General features: G+C 41.1%; 1 protein-coding gene across 1 annotated transcript in view; it reads right to left on the bottom strand.

The window, feature by feature from the left end:
- LOC124777052 (thyrotropin receptor-like) overlaps nucleotides 1-16,742 on the bottom strand; it is a 476,722-nt gene extending 459,980 nt beyond the window's left edge. Inside the window, exons 1-2 of the mRNA XM_047252324.1 lie at nucleotides 16,711-16,742; nucleotides 12,168-12,245 (exon numbers count right to left, since the gene is read on the bottom strand). Coding sequence (XP_047108280.1) covers nucleotides 12,168-12,245; nucleotides 16,711-16,742 — 110 coding nt within the window. The remainder of the gene's footprint in view (nucleotides 1-12,167; nucleotides 12,246-16,710) is intronic.
- Nucleotides 16,743-16,951: the final 209 nt, after the last annotated feature.

The raw sequence follows: 16,951 nt of genomic DNA, 5'->3' as shown, positions 1-16,951 counted from the left end.
CTTAACTACTACATGCATGGAGAGCTGCATCAAATCAGTCTCTGGACTGAAGACAACAACAATAACTATTAGATAACACTTTTTCAAAATTAATAAGCAAACATATTAATAGTATTAATAGTAAGTCTGTATTAAAAAGTTTCAGTGTTCGGCTCCACAAATTTAAATTATATATAAACTAAAGTTTTACTCCAGAGCGTGGCAAATAAATATCCCAGGTTGGGATGCATAAACTAAAACCAGAGGAGGGGATGGTCTGATGCAGAGAGGGGGAAATCCCCCCCATCCCCCCCTGCAAATCGCACACTAGGTTAAAGTGCTCGTATACCGTGCATGGCAAAATGGTGCCGTTCAAAAGCGGCGCCGAGGAATTTGTGGTGCGATACGCACCATAGATGAAAGATGCGAATAACGCTAACGGAGATATGTACGGGCGAATACACGTGCAACTGTTGAGTAACTGGCGGCGAGATCAACCAAGAGGCTTCCAACAGTGTCCTCGACGAACGTTCAGGGAAACTGTTGAGAAACTGACCACCCAGTTGAACCAAGGGGCTACCAACAGTGTCCTTGATGACAGTTCAGCAAACCTTGCGGCATGTGGGCCTCTGCAACAGCCTCCTGGTTCATACACCGATGCTGACTGCTATTCATCCGCGAGGAAGGCTGGAATTCGCAAACCAATAGTATTGTGACTGACAATTCGCAATTTTTCACAATCAGAACTTTTATTTAGGTAAGTTTACAAGGTTGATGACTGAACAACAAAAGAATGGTAACAGTAAGAATGCCAGTAAAAGTGTCCTAATTGTGGCAGACAAAAGTTCACTTCTAAATTTCCGCAAAGGTCCAACTTAGAGACGAAAACGTAATCTTCAGCGGTCGAAGTCCACGAGGTCGGCCTCCAGAGTGAACTGAATTTTGGGGCTGGTTGTAGCCCCTAAATAGCTGTCTCCAGCCAATCACGTTTTGGCGTAGTGATACTTCCTGCAGGCCGTGGCTCGAGCTCCCCCTGCAGGATGTAGTGCTCGGAATGTCTGCTTCCATTATCTTGTGTGTAAATAACCTTTGTTTACCATGGTGCTTTTGGTACGCCTTTGACATAGACAACCGTGTCCTCTGTGGTGTAAAATGGGTTAACGGCACTCAGGGGCTCCCTTGGCTCTGGCATAACAAATACCATTACTGGACGTCCATTGAGAGGTCTTTCCAGATGAATCACATTTTATGCTCCATCGGACAGATAGCTGTTGGCGTGGAACGTCTGAAAACAAAGGCTCCAGGCCGGAGATGTAAGCATTATGGTCTGGGAAATGTTTTCTTGGCATTCCCTGGGTATTATCGTCATTCAAACTTATTTGTGACAATGCCACCCGTACATGCTGTTTGTTTTTCTTCTGCACATTGCTATATACCAGTAGGAAAATGCAACGTGCGTGATACGAAGAGCACGAGGATGAGTTTACCGTACTCCTCTAGCCACAAAACACCTCGGATTTAAACGCGATCGATTGGGCTGCTTGCATGATGGATCCTCAACCGAGAAACCAAGTGCAGCTTTCCACTACACTGGAGTCAGCGAGGCTCCACAGCATAGTCAATACCTTCCAGAACCTCATTCTCTCTCTTCCTGCATGTCTGCCAACGGTCCGAGCTGCAAAAAGTGGTTGTTCAAGCTTTTGACAAGTGGTCACGTTAATATGTCTGGACAGTGTATATTAGTGTTTTCTGAATTAAGCGTAATTACTGAACTTGAAATAACTAAACGTCAAACGACACTGGAGCAATGGAAAGCCATGAAACTCTCCAAAACAATATACACTGTCAGACAGAAAATGCGACATGGTCGGATGTCACTGTCGAACTGGAATGATTTAGAAATTTCTGTTGCAGAGGAACGGTCATTTACTGCTTACTTTAAAAGAAAAAAAAAAACACACTTCCATGATCACTAGATTTAGATTTATGTTTAAAGAACTCATAAAGCCTGAGAGGAGACAACTAACGTCCGAGGCTGATGGGAGTGGTGGTTGACGCCATATGGTATGTCGTTTACGGGGACAGAATGTTCTCGAATAGGCCACGCCCAAATCAATTTTAGTAGATGACGAGAGCCCGAAGAAATGTTTTTAAATTCGTTTCGCGTCATATTAGTTAATACATAAAATTGTGGCAGATTACGCTTACGGTTTGCTGTTTTTAACTAGTAACTTTGCATTTCTGAACTAGTATTCGCTCATTCGATAAGCTGATTCCATCTGATACATCGAACTAAAGCTGTGGCACTATATGTACGCAACATGTTGCATTTTGCTTGAAAAACGTTAACGATACGAATAATAGTAGACAAGGTGTCCAAGACCGTTTATTATTCTGCTCACAGAACCGTCTCCACATCAGTACATGTCAGTGAAGTTCTAAATGGCAATTATCAAAATTTCAGAACGGACGCGATTTGTGCTCTGATTTCATTACGAACTTCAAGGCGCTAGAAAAGAAATTTTGTAACCAAAACTCTAGTTCCTCCACAGGGACCACAATTTTCTGTTGACATCTTTCTAGAGACTAATTATTCCGCACGATCATAAAAAAGTAGAACTACCGCACTGGTGACGCATTCCAGAACATGAAACAGGCAAAGTTTAGAAATAAGTTGGGTACGTATGTAAGTGAAACCAAATTTTTAATAGTGAAATCCTTTAAAACAGCGCATTTATTTTACTTCTACGTGACAATCTCGATTAGCAGAAGAAGCCTCTTGGTACAGCCTCGAATTTGACAAGGAAAGACTCGACATGGGATGGAGATTGTGGTTACAGCCCCAGAGTAACTATCTCAGAAAAAATTGTTTTACTTTAGTATATTACCTAATACAGTATGTTGAAAGTAAAAGCGCCTCCGCTCCTTAAGGAACAAGTTGTGATTTTTCTGTTTACCGTTCATTGTAGCTTCCGTTCACGTGACGGGTATTGTTATCTATTGTTTTGCTTGTTACTTACGAGCTCAATCGTGTGTAATTTTTGTACAAAATTTTTCTTGTTTTCAGTGTCTGAAATAGCGCTCGTAATGTATGAATTGCTTAGACATGCGCGCGCAGCCTCCACAACGTTACTGCCAGAGGTGTAAACATCTGCCCAAGCTTGCCAGTTAGCCAGGCAGGTAATCTGCCGCACGCTATCGTCAGAACGGGCAGGGTGCTTTACTCCTATCCAAGCGAAGCTACGACCTCGTAGCTGGCTAAAGGAATCTCGCTCGCCTGTCCGTCTTCCCGTGGTGCTTCGCCACGTAGCAGATTATTCTGTACGCTCTCACTGTCGTGTTCTTAGTAGGATTCGGACGTTTCTTTACCCTAATGTCGCAAGACAAGGCCAAATGTACTACATTCATTCTCGGTCATTGTAGCCCAGAAAACTGTGGATTTTGTTTGCCCAGTTAAAAAAAAATACATTCAAATGTGTGTGAAATCTTATGGGACTGAACTTCTAAGGTCATCAGTCCCTAAGCTTACACACTACTTAACCTAAATTATCCTAAGGACAAACACACACACACCCTTGCCCGAGGGAGGACTCGAACCTCCGCCGGGACCAGCTGCACAGTCCATGGCTGTCCAGTTTTCGGCGTATTTCTGTCTCATTTATTTACTTCGTCATGAACAGTTTTCTCTACAACTTCGGCCTCTTTCTAAGTTCCAACCATCATCAGGTAAGCAGAACCATCTCTGAAAGTTGAGATCCTTTGCACATAAGAATCTGAAGACGTCTACCACATTGTAGCACCAACTAAAGTAAGCTTTTTGAAGTCTTGTTTCTGCAACCTTGTAATGGGTTCACTAGCCTGCTGGAGCAAATGTAATTTCGATGTATTTCTCACGCGCTGCCAGCGACAGAAAATATCTTTGCTGCAAGAGAGTCGCAGGTAAGAGCAGTCTCGGCAGTTGTCGCAATCGCTCGCTGTTAAGAGCAGTTGCAGTCGCTCGCTGCTACAAGGCTGTTGCAGCCTGTCGCTGGTACAGTGCAGTTCATAGCCGTGTACTGTAAGGTAAATTTTATTATTTTTATTGACATACGCGTAGTTAAGTCACTTGTCTGAGATGTTAACATGAATTTGTTTGTCTTTTTGTGATTCGTCAGCACCAGTTGACCCAGATTTGTAATATTCAATTTTTCATACAATGGATTGCAGATCTTTACCAATAATGTAAAAGATTTTCAGAATATTATTTTTACCAGTCAACAAAAAAGGAAGGAATAATTTCGCCTTAAGTCATTGCCAGTCTCGATCAGTCATTTATTTAAATACTTCAGAAATTTTCTGAGATCATAGTCATGTGCTCTTTAGTAATCAGACGACCAACTGTGCAGCTGTGTCAATAAGCAAAGTCAGTTTTTCTAATAATTCAGATCTCAGACAAATGTTGTCCAGTATTAGTAAATAGGCCAGCATTGCACTAAGATGTGCCATTTACGAGCAGATATATAGACAGCGTTATCCGGCGACACCATCATGAGGTAAGAATTTTTCAGATTCATTTCACAGGGCCATGGCGTAGCGGTGATTACGTCAAAATTTACGTTTTCATGAGTTAAGATAATATCAAAAAAATTATCATTTTTATTATTTTATACGGGAAGGTTACAACCTTTGCGTGTTTTCAGCCAAATATGAACATATATATAACAATTTTAATTACTTTTTCCAGGGTGTGTACTGCAGGTTCGCTGAATTCATTCTAAGTGGCAAAAATAGTTCATTCAAAATTCCACAAATGTATTTTAGCAAATCCGAAGTTCGTTTTTTATATTATGTTAATCGAAAAGTACGCGCCTGAAAGAAGAAGCTTTTTTTCATCCTAAGTTATCTTCGCACTAGGTTGCATACGACCAGACCAGAACGTGATTTTTAATATCCGCTGAGCCATATATTTCTCCTATTTCAGTTAACGTTTGCCCTAAAATTAGAAACCCTGTATACTGCTAAATGCCCTCAAGTCCTTAGCACGCATTTCCAGATACTTGACAGCCACTAAGACTATGTTCTCTTAAAAGAATAAAATGGTATGGAGTGGGAAAGAGCTGGTGAAATTTACAAACAGGTCATAACATACTCGAGGTTCCCTAATTAGTGTTTAGTAGCTTTTTACACAATTTGCATTCCGAGACACCTACCATTTTATTTGAAGCTATAAACGCACGAAAACTTTTTCCATGCTGGAATTGGGCCCTGTTCTGTTATTTGTTTCTCCACGATCTACTTTAAGTTTGATTTGTTCATTTCGCTATTCCCCCCGTTAAGATGGCTGAGCTGCAGTGAAAACAAGTACCTGGATATTCTTTTCACACTAGATCGACAGCGAAACCTGTAGTTAGGTGCAGCAGGCTGAATGGGTCTCGTGAAGCTTGCCAAGCTTGCGGAAACCCAAGTTGACCTGCTTTAACCACTGTGCGCCAGTACACACATAATCTTGTGTCTCCGTTGCTGCACGCTGAACTGCTGTAATGGTTGCGGCGCTGATAGGGGCAGGCAGGCAGGCTGGAAGGAAAATTTGTACACCTGCGGTTGCTGCGCCGCACACAGAAGACTCAGGGGTGATCTTTGCTCTGCGAAGATGTGCGCCAGATTTATCTGTGGATCGCGAGGAAAGGAGAGGACACGGTCAGTTGAGCATTGGTGTTAGACGTAAACGGTCGAGTAGTTTTTTAGTAGCAGCAAGGGACAAAGAAAGGAAATTTTTGGAATTATGTTATTATTCCGGAGAGAAAAAGAGTTGATTTTTACATTCTTACGATAATAGTTGCAAAGAATGGATTACATGTAATGATTAAGTTTCTTTTATTTGCGGCAGCGGTTTAATAATGCAGCATCTTGGTTCGTCAGACATCCAGACCAGGAATCTTTTTGCTTTTTGTTTCTTTTTGTTAGGATTTATCGATCATTGAGAGAAAAATAGATTTAAGAATTAGATTCTGGAATTTTGTTTCAGGAGATATTATACATGCGAAGTTCAGTTTGTATAATTCTTTTATTATCGTTACGTGATTTCAGAGAAGCTTAAGTATTTTTGAAGTTACATTAAATTTTATTAAGTCTAAAGAAATGAAATTGGAACTGAGTTCATTTAAAACGGAGTCACTGTCCACGTCTCAAGAGTCAATTTTCAATTATTTAAAGACCATTATCAAAAAATTCCGAACAAGGAATGATAGCAATGTTTTTGAGTACGCATTGCACCTCTGTGTATCCCAGTTGTTAGATTTTGCAGTTGTGTTATCGAGACGTACTACGACAGTAATTTGCATCCAGGTAAGACAAATTGCACAGAAAAAAGATTCTTTCTTTAATTAAATTTCACAGGAACCAATTTTACTTCCAAAGTAATCAGTTTACTTTTATCAAAGTTCGTAGTCAGATTCTGTGATTCCAGTAAGTTTCAGACAGGGCACGATTTTCTTAGGATTCTCGCAGTGAGGTTTATTTATGCATTCTCGCACTTGAATTTTTTCACCAACAGTTAGCGTTAAGCTACCTATAGATTCAGCTTCATTTCCGCTCATTGAAACAAATCGAAACATAACTTTCAGACTGTTCTAAGTGTCTCTGCGTCGTCCTCTAGCAGTTATAACTTTAACAATAAACCACAAGTATAGGAGAGTCACTCTTGCAGCACCTGATACAGGAGCTGTCTGAGCATTTCCGTGATGCTTTCGCGCTTGCTAAACGAACCTGTAACGAAACGCGCTGCCCTTCTTTGTATCTTCTCTACATCCCCTATCAGTCCTATCTGGCACGGATCCTGGACCGACGAGCAGTACTCAATTATTAGTCGAACGATGGTTCTTTAAGCTAACTCTTTTGTCGGTGGTCCAAATTTCGTGAGGGTTCTCCCATTGAATCTTCCTGGCACCTGCCTTACCCGCGATTAGTTTTATGTGGTCATTCCACTCTTTACACATGTTCCTAGATATTTAATGGATGTGACTGCTTCCAGTGATTTTTCTACAATCGTGTAGTCGTATAATAATGGGTGGTTATGCGCAGTACGCTACATTTGTTTATGCGGAGGATCACTTGCCAGTTCCTGCACCAAGTGACCATCCTCCGTTGGGTCTTTCTGCATTTCGCTACAATTTTCTAGCGTTGCAATTTTTGTGTATATAAAATCATCGTCGTGGAAAACCTCATGGAATTTTCGTCCTTATCCGGTAGGTGATCATATATCATTAAATGAATGGTCCAACAGCAACCCCCTTGAGATGCCCGTAGTTACTTTTGCGTCTGAAGATTTCTCTCCGTTAAGAATTACATCCTGTATTCTGATTGCTAGAAACTCTTTAATCTAACAGCACAGTTGGTCTGATATTCCGTACGCTCGTGTTGTGTTCATCAAGCGGTAGTTCGGAAGTGTTCAAATGGTTCAAATGGCTCTGAGCACTTTGGGACTTAAATGCTGAGGTCATCAGTCCCCTAGAACTCAGAACTACTTAAACCTAACTAACCTAAAGACATCACACACATCCATGCCCGAGGCAGGATTCGAACCTGCGACTGTAGCGGTCGCGCGCTTCCAGTTCGGAAGTGTGTTGAATGCTTTTCGGAGTTCAGTGATCGCAGAATCAGTTTGTCAACAGCCTTTCATGTTGAGTAGAAACATTTACTTCATGTTGGCACAAAATCATTACTTAAGTTACCTACGTTTTCCCATTCATCTGGACGTCGACAAAAATTCTGTTATTTACATTTACTCACATCTTGTTGAACTTGATCTGTGGGTCATCAGCTTTTACTTTAGGATAAGATGTTTAGAGAATTCAAAGTCATTAAGGAAAATAAATTAAATGTGACAGAGGGAAACGCATGAAAATTATTGCTCATGCGTCACTGTTTGTGAACTGTCATACGGGGTGGAACAAAAAGGTATGGCTAAACTTTCAGGAAACATTGCTCACACGTACGGGAAGAAAATAGGCGTAATGGAGGTTGCCGAGGAAACGTTTTATTTTCATATTGGAACTCGGTTTCTATAACTCTTCGACACATTAATCATCGACTTCGAAACGAAAGCTGACACATCGTTGACTGAACAATGCAAAAAAGTGTACCCGCGCAGGAGAATCAGCTGCGCACGCTGCACATAGTACGGATACAGCAAAGTATGATGCAGCAGTCTCCAGACAGTCATGTTATCAACATAACTTGTTGCAGCTAATTATCTTACGCTGACACAATGTTCGTCATGAACTACGATAAGATGTTTCTCCTCCAGGAGAGGTGTTCTCATTCTTCTAGGGCTCCCCCCCTCCCCTCCCTAGGCCTAAATGTCCCGTGCTGCCTAAGACGACTATCAGTTGCTTCAAACTTCCTCCTGTCGGGGTATGTATTTCCGGAAATCTCTCCCGATACAAACCTTGAGCGCCACTGCCATAAACATTTGCTAATGCGCATAGCAAACGGGCTTCTGCCACTTCCACATTCCAGCACACGCTCATTGCACTATATTGGAAAATAAGTTCGTGATAAACACCAAAATGTTGATGCTACTCCCTTGATGCTAGTAGAGCAATGAAGTTTGTCGCATATCAACTTTACCTTCCTACAATTGCAACAACAAAACACTGTCGGTGCATCTCAGAATTACAACTTAGTGCACATTCTAACCAAACGTAATCAGGAGGATATTTTGAATATTTCATGTAAGAAAACGTTTCATGTGATACTGATATCTTCTGTTTCTGTGTATTTCCACGGCTGATGTGATTATGAGAAGAAGTACAAAATGAGTTCTAACATGGAAGTAAAGCGTTTCCGGACCTATGTCGCATATAACAAGTTTTATTCGTCTACCTGTGAGGGATGTTTCGTGAACGTTTGGTCATATTTTTTGTTACACCCTGTATTGGTCATGCCTGCTTCACACTTTTTTTTTATAAGTGACGGAATAAAGACTGAAAATAATTTAAAGAGACTGTCAAAGACAGTAATAACAAACAAACATTGAAATATAAGTGTGGAGAAAACATTAAGTCGTTAAAAGAACCACCGTGTTCATATGTAATTGAAATAAAATCACTGACAGTGTAAAATTATTATTATCATTTTTCTTGTTTGTTTGATGAAGAAGGACATTTTCGTTTGTCTCGTTTCATGGAAGTAGTTCTCAGTCGCCGCCATTGGTGACGAAGTCTGTAAAAACGCTGCCTGCCTGCTCTCGTCTGAGAATGTAAGTGTAATTCTGCGGAATATAGATTCTAAGATTTATGCGCTACCTTTCATTTATCCGAAAAGTCATTTTCCGCTTCCCCATCACATCATACCAATTTTTATCGGATTGGCCGTTTGCTTGCAGTATTGCTTAGTCAATGACGGTTAGACGCCTTTGAACTAACTGTAAATATAAATTCATATTACACGGCCGTAATAATCTTGAGAGCTGAATATAAATATTATTTATATTTGCAAGATTAAAGTGTACGTAATTAAAAGCAGTTTTTTGTTCAGAGAGAGAAAACTAGAGCCTTACATAAAGTTACTAGCAAAGATTAGCTTTCATGGGGGCGTACGGTCGCATTTCCATCCATTACGTAAAAGTTATTAATATGAAATGCTAATTAGTGAGCGTGAACGTTTATATCAGCCACTGCCAAAGATACGTTCAAAATAGCCGGGAACAAAAATTAATATCATATGCACGTGTGCTTGCTTGTGATTTGGGGAAGGTTAACTAAACGGCGACCACAGCCACACCATTTATCTTTGCGCTCCGTAAGAAACCAGTTCGCGCTCACGGTCTATTATTGCCCGATCGCAAGTGCAGCGACTACCGAATTAGCAGCAATAACAATTTCTATCGCGATCGCCATAATTTGAAGCAAGTGCGAATTTCAGTTCTGCTAATGCGCTACACACACACAAAATTAAATAAAGGGTAGGCAGGGGCTGGTATAGTCAGTGCACGACAGTAAAAAGTACAAATGTGTTCCAAAAAGCGGAGAGCGAAAATGCGATTTTTCAGGTTGTCATATCTCGTGTTCAATTCAGCACAGAGGTAAGGGGTGAAGTATTTTGGATAGCCCTTGACCTAATCATTTGTACACCTATCGGAAGGATGGGCATACTGTAGCTATCTTACAGTACAGGGTCAAAAATTAAACATAACACACTTCCCCCAGCCTAGGTAAATTCAGCATACCACTTGGTTCTTTTGTATTAGGTGTGGTCTAGAGGACCTTAGGCGGCTTATCAAAAGCACAAATTGTTCTTGGGCGTATCTTGAGAAAACCCCGAAAAACAATTATTTTTGGGTACGAAAAATACTAATTGTGTGGACGGCCAATTCTATAATTTCTGTTAATGGCAAATCGTTGAAATTTTTAACATATATTTTTAATTTTTCGAATTTTTTCGATATCATTATCCCTTACCGAGATGCAGAGGTTCAAATTTACTGTACTTACGCACGTAAAATATGTGTAGATGTAGTTTAACTGATGTATTGAACACATGCCAATCGTTGTATGGTAATCGAAAAGATTTTGAGGTCACAAAACTACATTTTAGTCACAGTTCTTTCTCCAATAAAACTTTATGTCACCCTGTTTCTGTATAATGGGCACTTCATGCCTATGCAAATATGTTGAAAGTAGTACTACAGTGACATAAAATGGGCTGAAAAGGATCTTGAAATGGCTGAAAAGCGCTTAATACAACTGACAAAAATTATGTAAAAGCTGAAAAACTACAAATTTAGTAAACTATTTCTAATAACATTTTTACTCCTTTAGGATACAAATCATAAGCAGGGCTTTTTGATGAGTTGCGATCGACGAGCAAAGTATCCAAAAAAGTTCTAAGCAAAAGATTTTGTGTTAGCCTTGTGCTTATTTATTTGTTGTTTATATGAGTCAAAAAATGGTTCAAATGGCTCTGAGCACTATGGGACTCAACTGCTGAGGTCATTAGTCCCCTAGAACTTAGAACTAGTTAAACCTAACTAACCTAAGGACATCACAAACATCCATGCCCGAGGCAGGATTCGAACCTGCGACCGTAGCGGTCTTGCGGTTCCAGACTGCAGCGCCTTTAACCGCACGGCCGCTTCGGCCGGCATATGAGTCAAAGCATATAATTGTGTCGAAGTATATAAATAAACCGTCAAAACTTTATTGGCTTATAGAATTCGTTTTATATAAGTAGCACAGCATACTGTTGCAGGAAAAAGAAGTGAACCAGTGGACAAATGCTCCTCTAGGAGCACAAAAAAGGAGAATATGTCGCTCTTTAAAAGATCCTAACAGAAAAGTGGAGAACCAGCTGCCTCAGTCCTCAGGAGACTGTGCCAGAGGGAGAGAAAGAGGGAGACAGTGATGGTGAGGGAGAGAAAGTGGCAGTGAAAGAGAAAGAGAAATGGGTGAAGACCATGGCAATGGGAGCCAAAGAGAGAGGCGATATTGATGGTCGGTGAGAGACCGTGGCAGTAGAAGATGGATGGAAATAAAAGCAGTAGGAGCAAAAGAGAGCGGAGACAATGGAAGTGAAACATACAGATGAATGAGGACCATACATAGCCTTCGGGGAGAGAGAGGTGGAGGGGTTGAAACTTTCCATACCGGCAAACGTTAACACGTAGGGCGCATTTTGGATCGAAATTTTGAACACTTGGCTATAGGGGAAACAAAGACTTCGACGCTCCATAATTTTTGAGCTGCCAGGGTCCGGTGGAGACAGTGCAGTGGGAAAGAAAGATAGAAGGAGACAGCGTAAGTGGGAGAGGAAACTGTGGCAGTGGTATACTGTAAATCAGTGGGAGAAAAAGGAGACAGTGGAAGAGGTGCTGAGTATGAAGGCTTAACTATGAAAAAGACTGGGTAAAAGACGTAGAATGTTGTGTTGAAGTAGCGCGAATATGTTCGCATGCCAAAATTTTTGTTGAGGAATGCGGAATAAGAAGTGAGACAGTTGGTTACTCACAGAACCTTTCAAGGAGGAACAGTTTCGCCTTTTTTGTGCTCCACTGGTAGTACTTTTTATCTAATGTGAGAGAAAGAGCGGGAAGTACTGTTACATTGCTACACCAGATTGCTTCGTAATACTTTCGCTGTTTACGGTATCCATTGTAGATGAGGAACTGTAAGCGCTTGCTGGGGCAAGATGGAAGAAAGAAGGCTACTCACAGCGAACGGAATCCGGCGGGCGTGTCGCAGAACAGGCATTCTGGCAGCTGCGTCAGGGCCGGCGCCTCGGAGATGTAGCTGCAACACACAAGGTAGTTATGTTAATATATCTTCGTAACGTTTGGGAACGTTGCATGCTTCTGCATTGTGCGAGAGGAATGCTAGCTTCAGCCTCTCTGCATGAGGTTTGGCATATTCTTCTTAGTCAATACGAGTACATGGCTAACACTTGGAGAAATGACGTGCTGCCTCCTTTCTACAAGGACAAGATAGACGTAAGTGATTGGTGGAAATTTTTCTGAAACAAAACTCATATCCAATACCCTTAAAATGTAGAAAAAAGTCCTTGATAACCGCCTAGCTCACCTTAACTCATTAACAGAAAATGTTTTTGTTTACAGCAGGAAAGAGAACCATGGCTGCTATTCATGCAACAAGACTGAAGAGGAGCAAAATCTCGAGGAACAAGTAAACCTTTGGTTGGTCTTTTTAAATCTATAAAAGGCCTTTGACAGCGTACGAAGCACACTATTGTGATAAGTTCGACGTTCACATCATGTCCCTGAGTACCGTATACGACTTAGTAGAAACAGGTGTAACAATGAAACTTCCTGCCAGATTAAAACTGTGTGGCCGACTAGCGCTCGAACGTGGCGGGAAATTACTCTAACGAGTAACCTATCTGAGCACGACTCATGAGTTGCCCTCTAGCTTTACTTCCGCCACTACCTCATCTCCTACTTTCGAGTCCCGGTTCGGCACACCTCCCTCGGAGGTAGCGTAAGTTAGCTTAGGTTAAGTTAAATAGTGTGTAAGCCTAGGGACCGATGACCTTAGCAGTTTGGTCCCATAGGAACTTACCACAAATTTCCAAATTTTTCTAAAATTGGGTAAACAGCTCTTGTGGCGTATCATAGAGCTTTGATGGTAATGTAGTTGTCCATTAGAGAAGCCGGGTAAGTTCCTCATTGTTTAATGTTGTAGATAATGATAAAGATGCAGAAACCAACATTGAAATCTGTATGCTAAGACGTAGCTATTGTTCTGATAACTTCAGGCAAATCCGGAGAACCTTGAGGAATGGAGAAGAGGACGGGTCAATACAAGCAGACATAACTCATAGAATAACATCTGTGTGCAATAAGTGGAGTATGCTTTCAGGCGTTCTGTGCAATGCGTAAAAACCAAAGCAAAATTTATTAAACGACTGTAACACCACTGCTATCGCATGGCAGTGGAGTCTAGGCATCAAAAAAGGCTTACGAAAAGGAAACCAGTTCAACTGATATGCACCTGTTACTAACATTGAAAGATAAAGTGCCCATTGGGTTTCAAAGCCGCTCCCGTAAATCGTAAACTTTCAGGTTGAGGAGGTATGGTCACATAATACGTGGACTTCATGAGCTTGTCGTGGAAAACTGCCTTTCCATGGCTACAGATAGATAGAGGAAGCCCTCGAGCCGGCCAACTGGCGAACATACAAGGCGATCTGGAAAAGCCGAGCATAAGTGAATACATGCCTACCAGCAGGACAGATGGCACTGCATGAACAGAAAAGCCGACCTCGAGTAACGGGAGAAAAAGAAGAAGTCTATGCAGAAATTGGTACAAGGGCACTCTAGAATTAATATTCTATCTGACCGGGAACCGTGCCGTTTTCAACTAATAAATTACGAATTTCGGTAAAATTATAAACAGATATGTAAACAAAAATGTGTGTGTGTTGTGTTTGTGTGTGCGCACCCGTGTGGATGGGTGGGTGGGTGAGTCATTCATAATTTTTCAAGGTGATGTTTCAAAACATTTTCTTTCTTCGTGAATCTTCAGTGATTAAACCACGTCCGTGGAACGTATGTAACAGGCACAAGGCGAACTGAGGCTGTTCTTCTTATATAGATTCGACTCTAGACGAGTGACGTAAGAATTCCTCTCCACTGTATCCCCGGGCCAGCGTAACTACAGATTCATAAGACACTGCACTCTTCTTCCTTTTTGTAGGGGTAGTGACGAGCGAGGGTGGACCTGCTTTCGAAGGTTGGTGGAGAGCAAAAAACTTGACTGAGCAACAATAGAGGCAAATCTGATGGTAGGGAGGGGGTGGGAGGAGGGGGGGAGCCCCTCGCGCCATCTTTACAACAGGTTGTTTCTGGCGTGTCCAAGAAGGACAAAGTTTCTGAAATCAATTGTCATTTTAGAAAATATCTTAAATAACTGAGCATGATACAATAATTATGCATCACTTTCGAAGCTAGGTTTCTGGTTCCTCATTACCACAGTAGCATCACTAGTCGAATTCTAATTCTTTCAATTAACAGCGAAATTGGCCTGTATCTTTTTAGGAAGTTTTTATTAAAAAATAATCAGAATTTTAGTACGACGGATGTGTTCCGCACTCATTTCCCAATTACTCTTTTTAGCAGTAGTTTACCAATCATTCTCCATTCTCCAAATTTCGTAGAACAGCTAATGGTGGGCAATGGTATTGAAGTATATAGAGATCTAGCCCACACATTATTTCACATTTATAATAATGGCGTGTGAGGAGGGCCTCCCGTCGGGTAGACCGCCCGCCTAGTGCAAGTCTTCCGATTTGACGCCACTTCGGCGACTTGCGGGTCGATGGGGATGAAACGATGATGAGTAGGACAACACAATACTCAGTACCTGAGCGGAGAAAAATCTCCGACCCAGCCGGGAATCGAACCCGGGCCCTTAGGATTGACAGTCTGGCGCGCTGACCACTCAGCTACCGGAGTCCGACGATCCACATTTATGAAACAAGAAGAAGAAAATTTAAAACCTATTTCTTCGAAAAGTTAGAGATACGAAATGAACATTGTACTAGAATCCTGAAATATCGCATTGAATCGTGGTTCTGTTTTGTCATTCCTATTACAATAAACGGAGCCTCAACCCATATTTATTTTTGTTTTTGCAATCTCTCTGCCAATTACTTTACTTTCTCCCGAAATATTTCATATATGGTATATCGCTGCTTTGAGGCTTATTTAGAGCTCAAGGGAGACATCTCTTCACAGACCCTGTTAAATCTTGAGCGAGTGGATTCCAAACGCTCCTGAAAAATGAAGAAAAATACACTGCAGTGCTCTAAAACTTTATATGCATCGACTAGTGACCCCAATAGTTGAAGCATCTCCCACTGCAAAAACAAGTATCGGTAACATATAATGGTAAAGGCGTATTACGCTCAATAAGTATCTAAGTATTTTGAAAACGGTTTGATGACGTAGAAAACTAGCAATTTTAATCCCCACTTCCGAGATTTATTGAATTCTGGCAACTAAAAATGTGTAGGCCACTTTATTGAACCAAAACGTCTTCGAACATAGAAGTGATGCTACTAACTGTCTCTGCAAAGAGACAGTGTGGACGTCACATAAATGAAATTTATAAGAGAGGACTGTACGTCCATTAGCAAGACATTTTATTTATTTATTTATCGTGTGACGATACAGGGCTTGGATCAAATACATAATTTTAAGAGTATACAGTGTAAGAAATGACAAGCAAAATAAAAGTACAAAATCAAATGTTCAAAGTATTATGCTAAATTATCTACACTTTACACGGGGGGCGGGGGGGGGGGGAAGGTTACTCGCGTCCTTGATATACCCTAAGTCACATGTGCCTCCTGTGTGGTGCTGAATGAGTAACAACAACAGGATGAGACCGAAATTCTCGAAAAGGCCTCCCGGTCACAGATTGCAGAGCAAACAACCAAAAAGTCCTTCTCAGGACGCCAAGTTCGTAGCAAGAAATGAAAGTGACTGAAAACATTTCTGAAGTGTGGACAAAGTTTTTTCTAGTGTGTGGATATATTAGGCGCTGTCGTTTATCTTGCAGTTTGGGCATAGCCGAGATTTTCACATACACAGTACTGGAAGAAAAAATTATATGCAAAGCCCATTTGTGATTCTGACTTTGGCGAAGAAAGGAGTGAAATACCTAGCTATGAAACTTTTTGACAATCTGCCCATGAAAATGAAATGTATGGCAGACATATTGTATGGAATTCAGAAATGATTACCTTGGTGTTGAGAGGAGCAGTAAGGGTAGAAAAGCAGGGTCAGACGAAAACTAGAATATGGATGATGTTGAGTTATAACCTGCAAATGAACACACCCACATTAGGGTGGGATGGTAGAGAAGAGCATCAAACCAGGCTGATGACACAAAACAAATAGATTTAATTCTACGTCTTGTCACTATGTTCTTAAAACATGAAATATGCAAGCCATTCATTGTGTGGTAGTGAACTTATTCTTCTGCTTTAGCAGCCATTCTTGCGTGACAAATTTTATCTTTAACCTTGAATGTGTATACGCTTTCATGCCAACAACGAATTACTGTACACTGTCGGTCCATGGTGTGTTCTCGTCCTGTGGACTTTTGTGCTCAGTGGTTGTTTTTTATGGCGTTTCTTTTACTGTGCGGGGTAATGGCTGCCGTGACCCTTGGCGCTTCTCCTTTCTTCTGTCCCTTTTTTTACTGCCTGTGGAGGTCTTCAACCTTTATATTTTACGGCCTGTGAGCCGTGAGGCTGCTGACATCCATCTTCACTCTAAGAAAATGTTTTAAGCTTTCAATTGGCTAATGTAGTCTGGTAATGATTCCTTACCACATTAATTCCGTTGAGTGATAATTTAGTTAGTGGCACTCATGCCGAACGCCTTGATATTTTCAGAGGCAGACTATCTACGTATGGCACTTGTTTGGGGAATTAAATACTTCAAGCTGTTCGATGAAGACGTTGTTTGACAATG

This window comes from Schistocerca piceifrons, chromosome 1 (genome assembly GCF_021461385.2).
Source record: "Schistocerca piceifrons isolate TAMUIC-IGC-003096 chromosome 1, iqSchPice1.1, whole genome shotgun sequence".
In the NCBI taxonomy this organism is placed as follows: Eukaryota; Metazoa; Arthropoda; class Insecta; order Orthoptera; family Acrididae; genus Schistocerca; species Schistocerca piceifrons.
The sequence above is the reverse complement of the archived record's forward strand: the minus strand, read 5'-3'. Positions and strand labels throughout refer to the sequence as shown.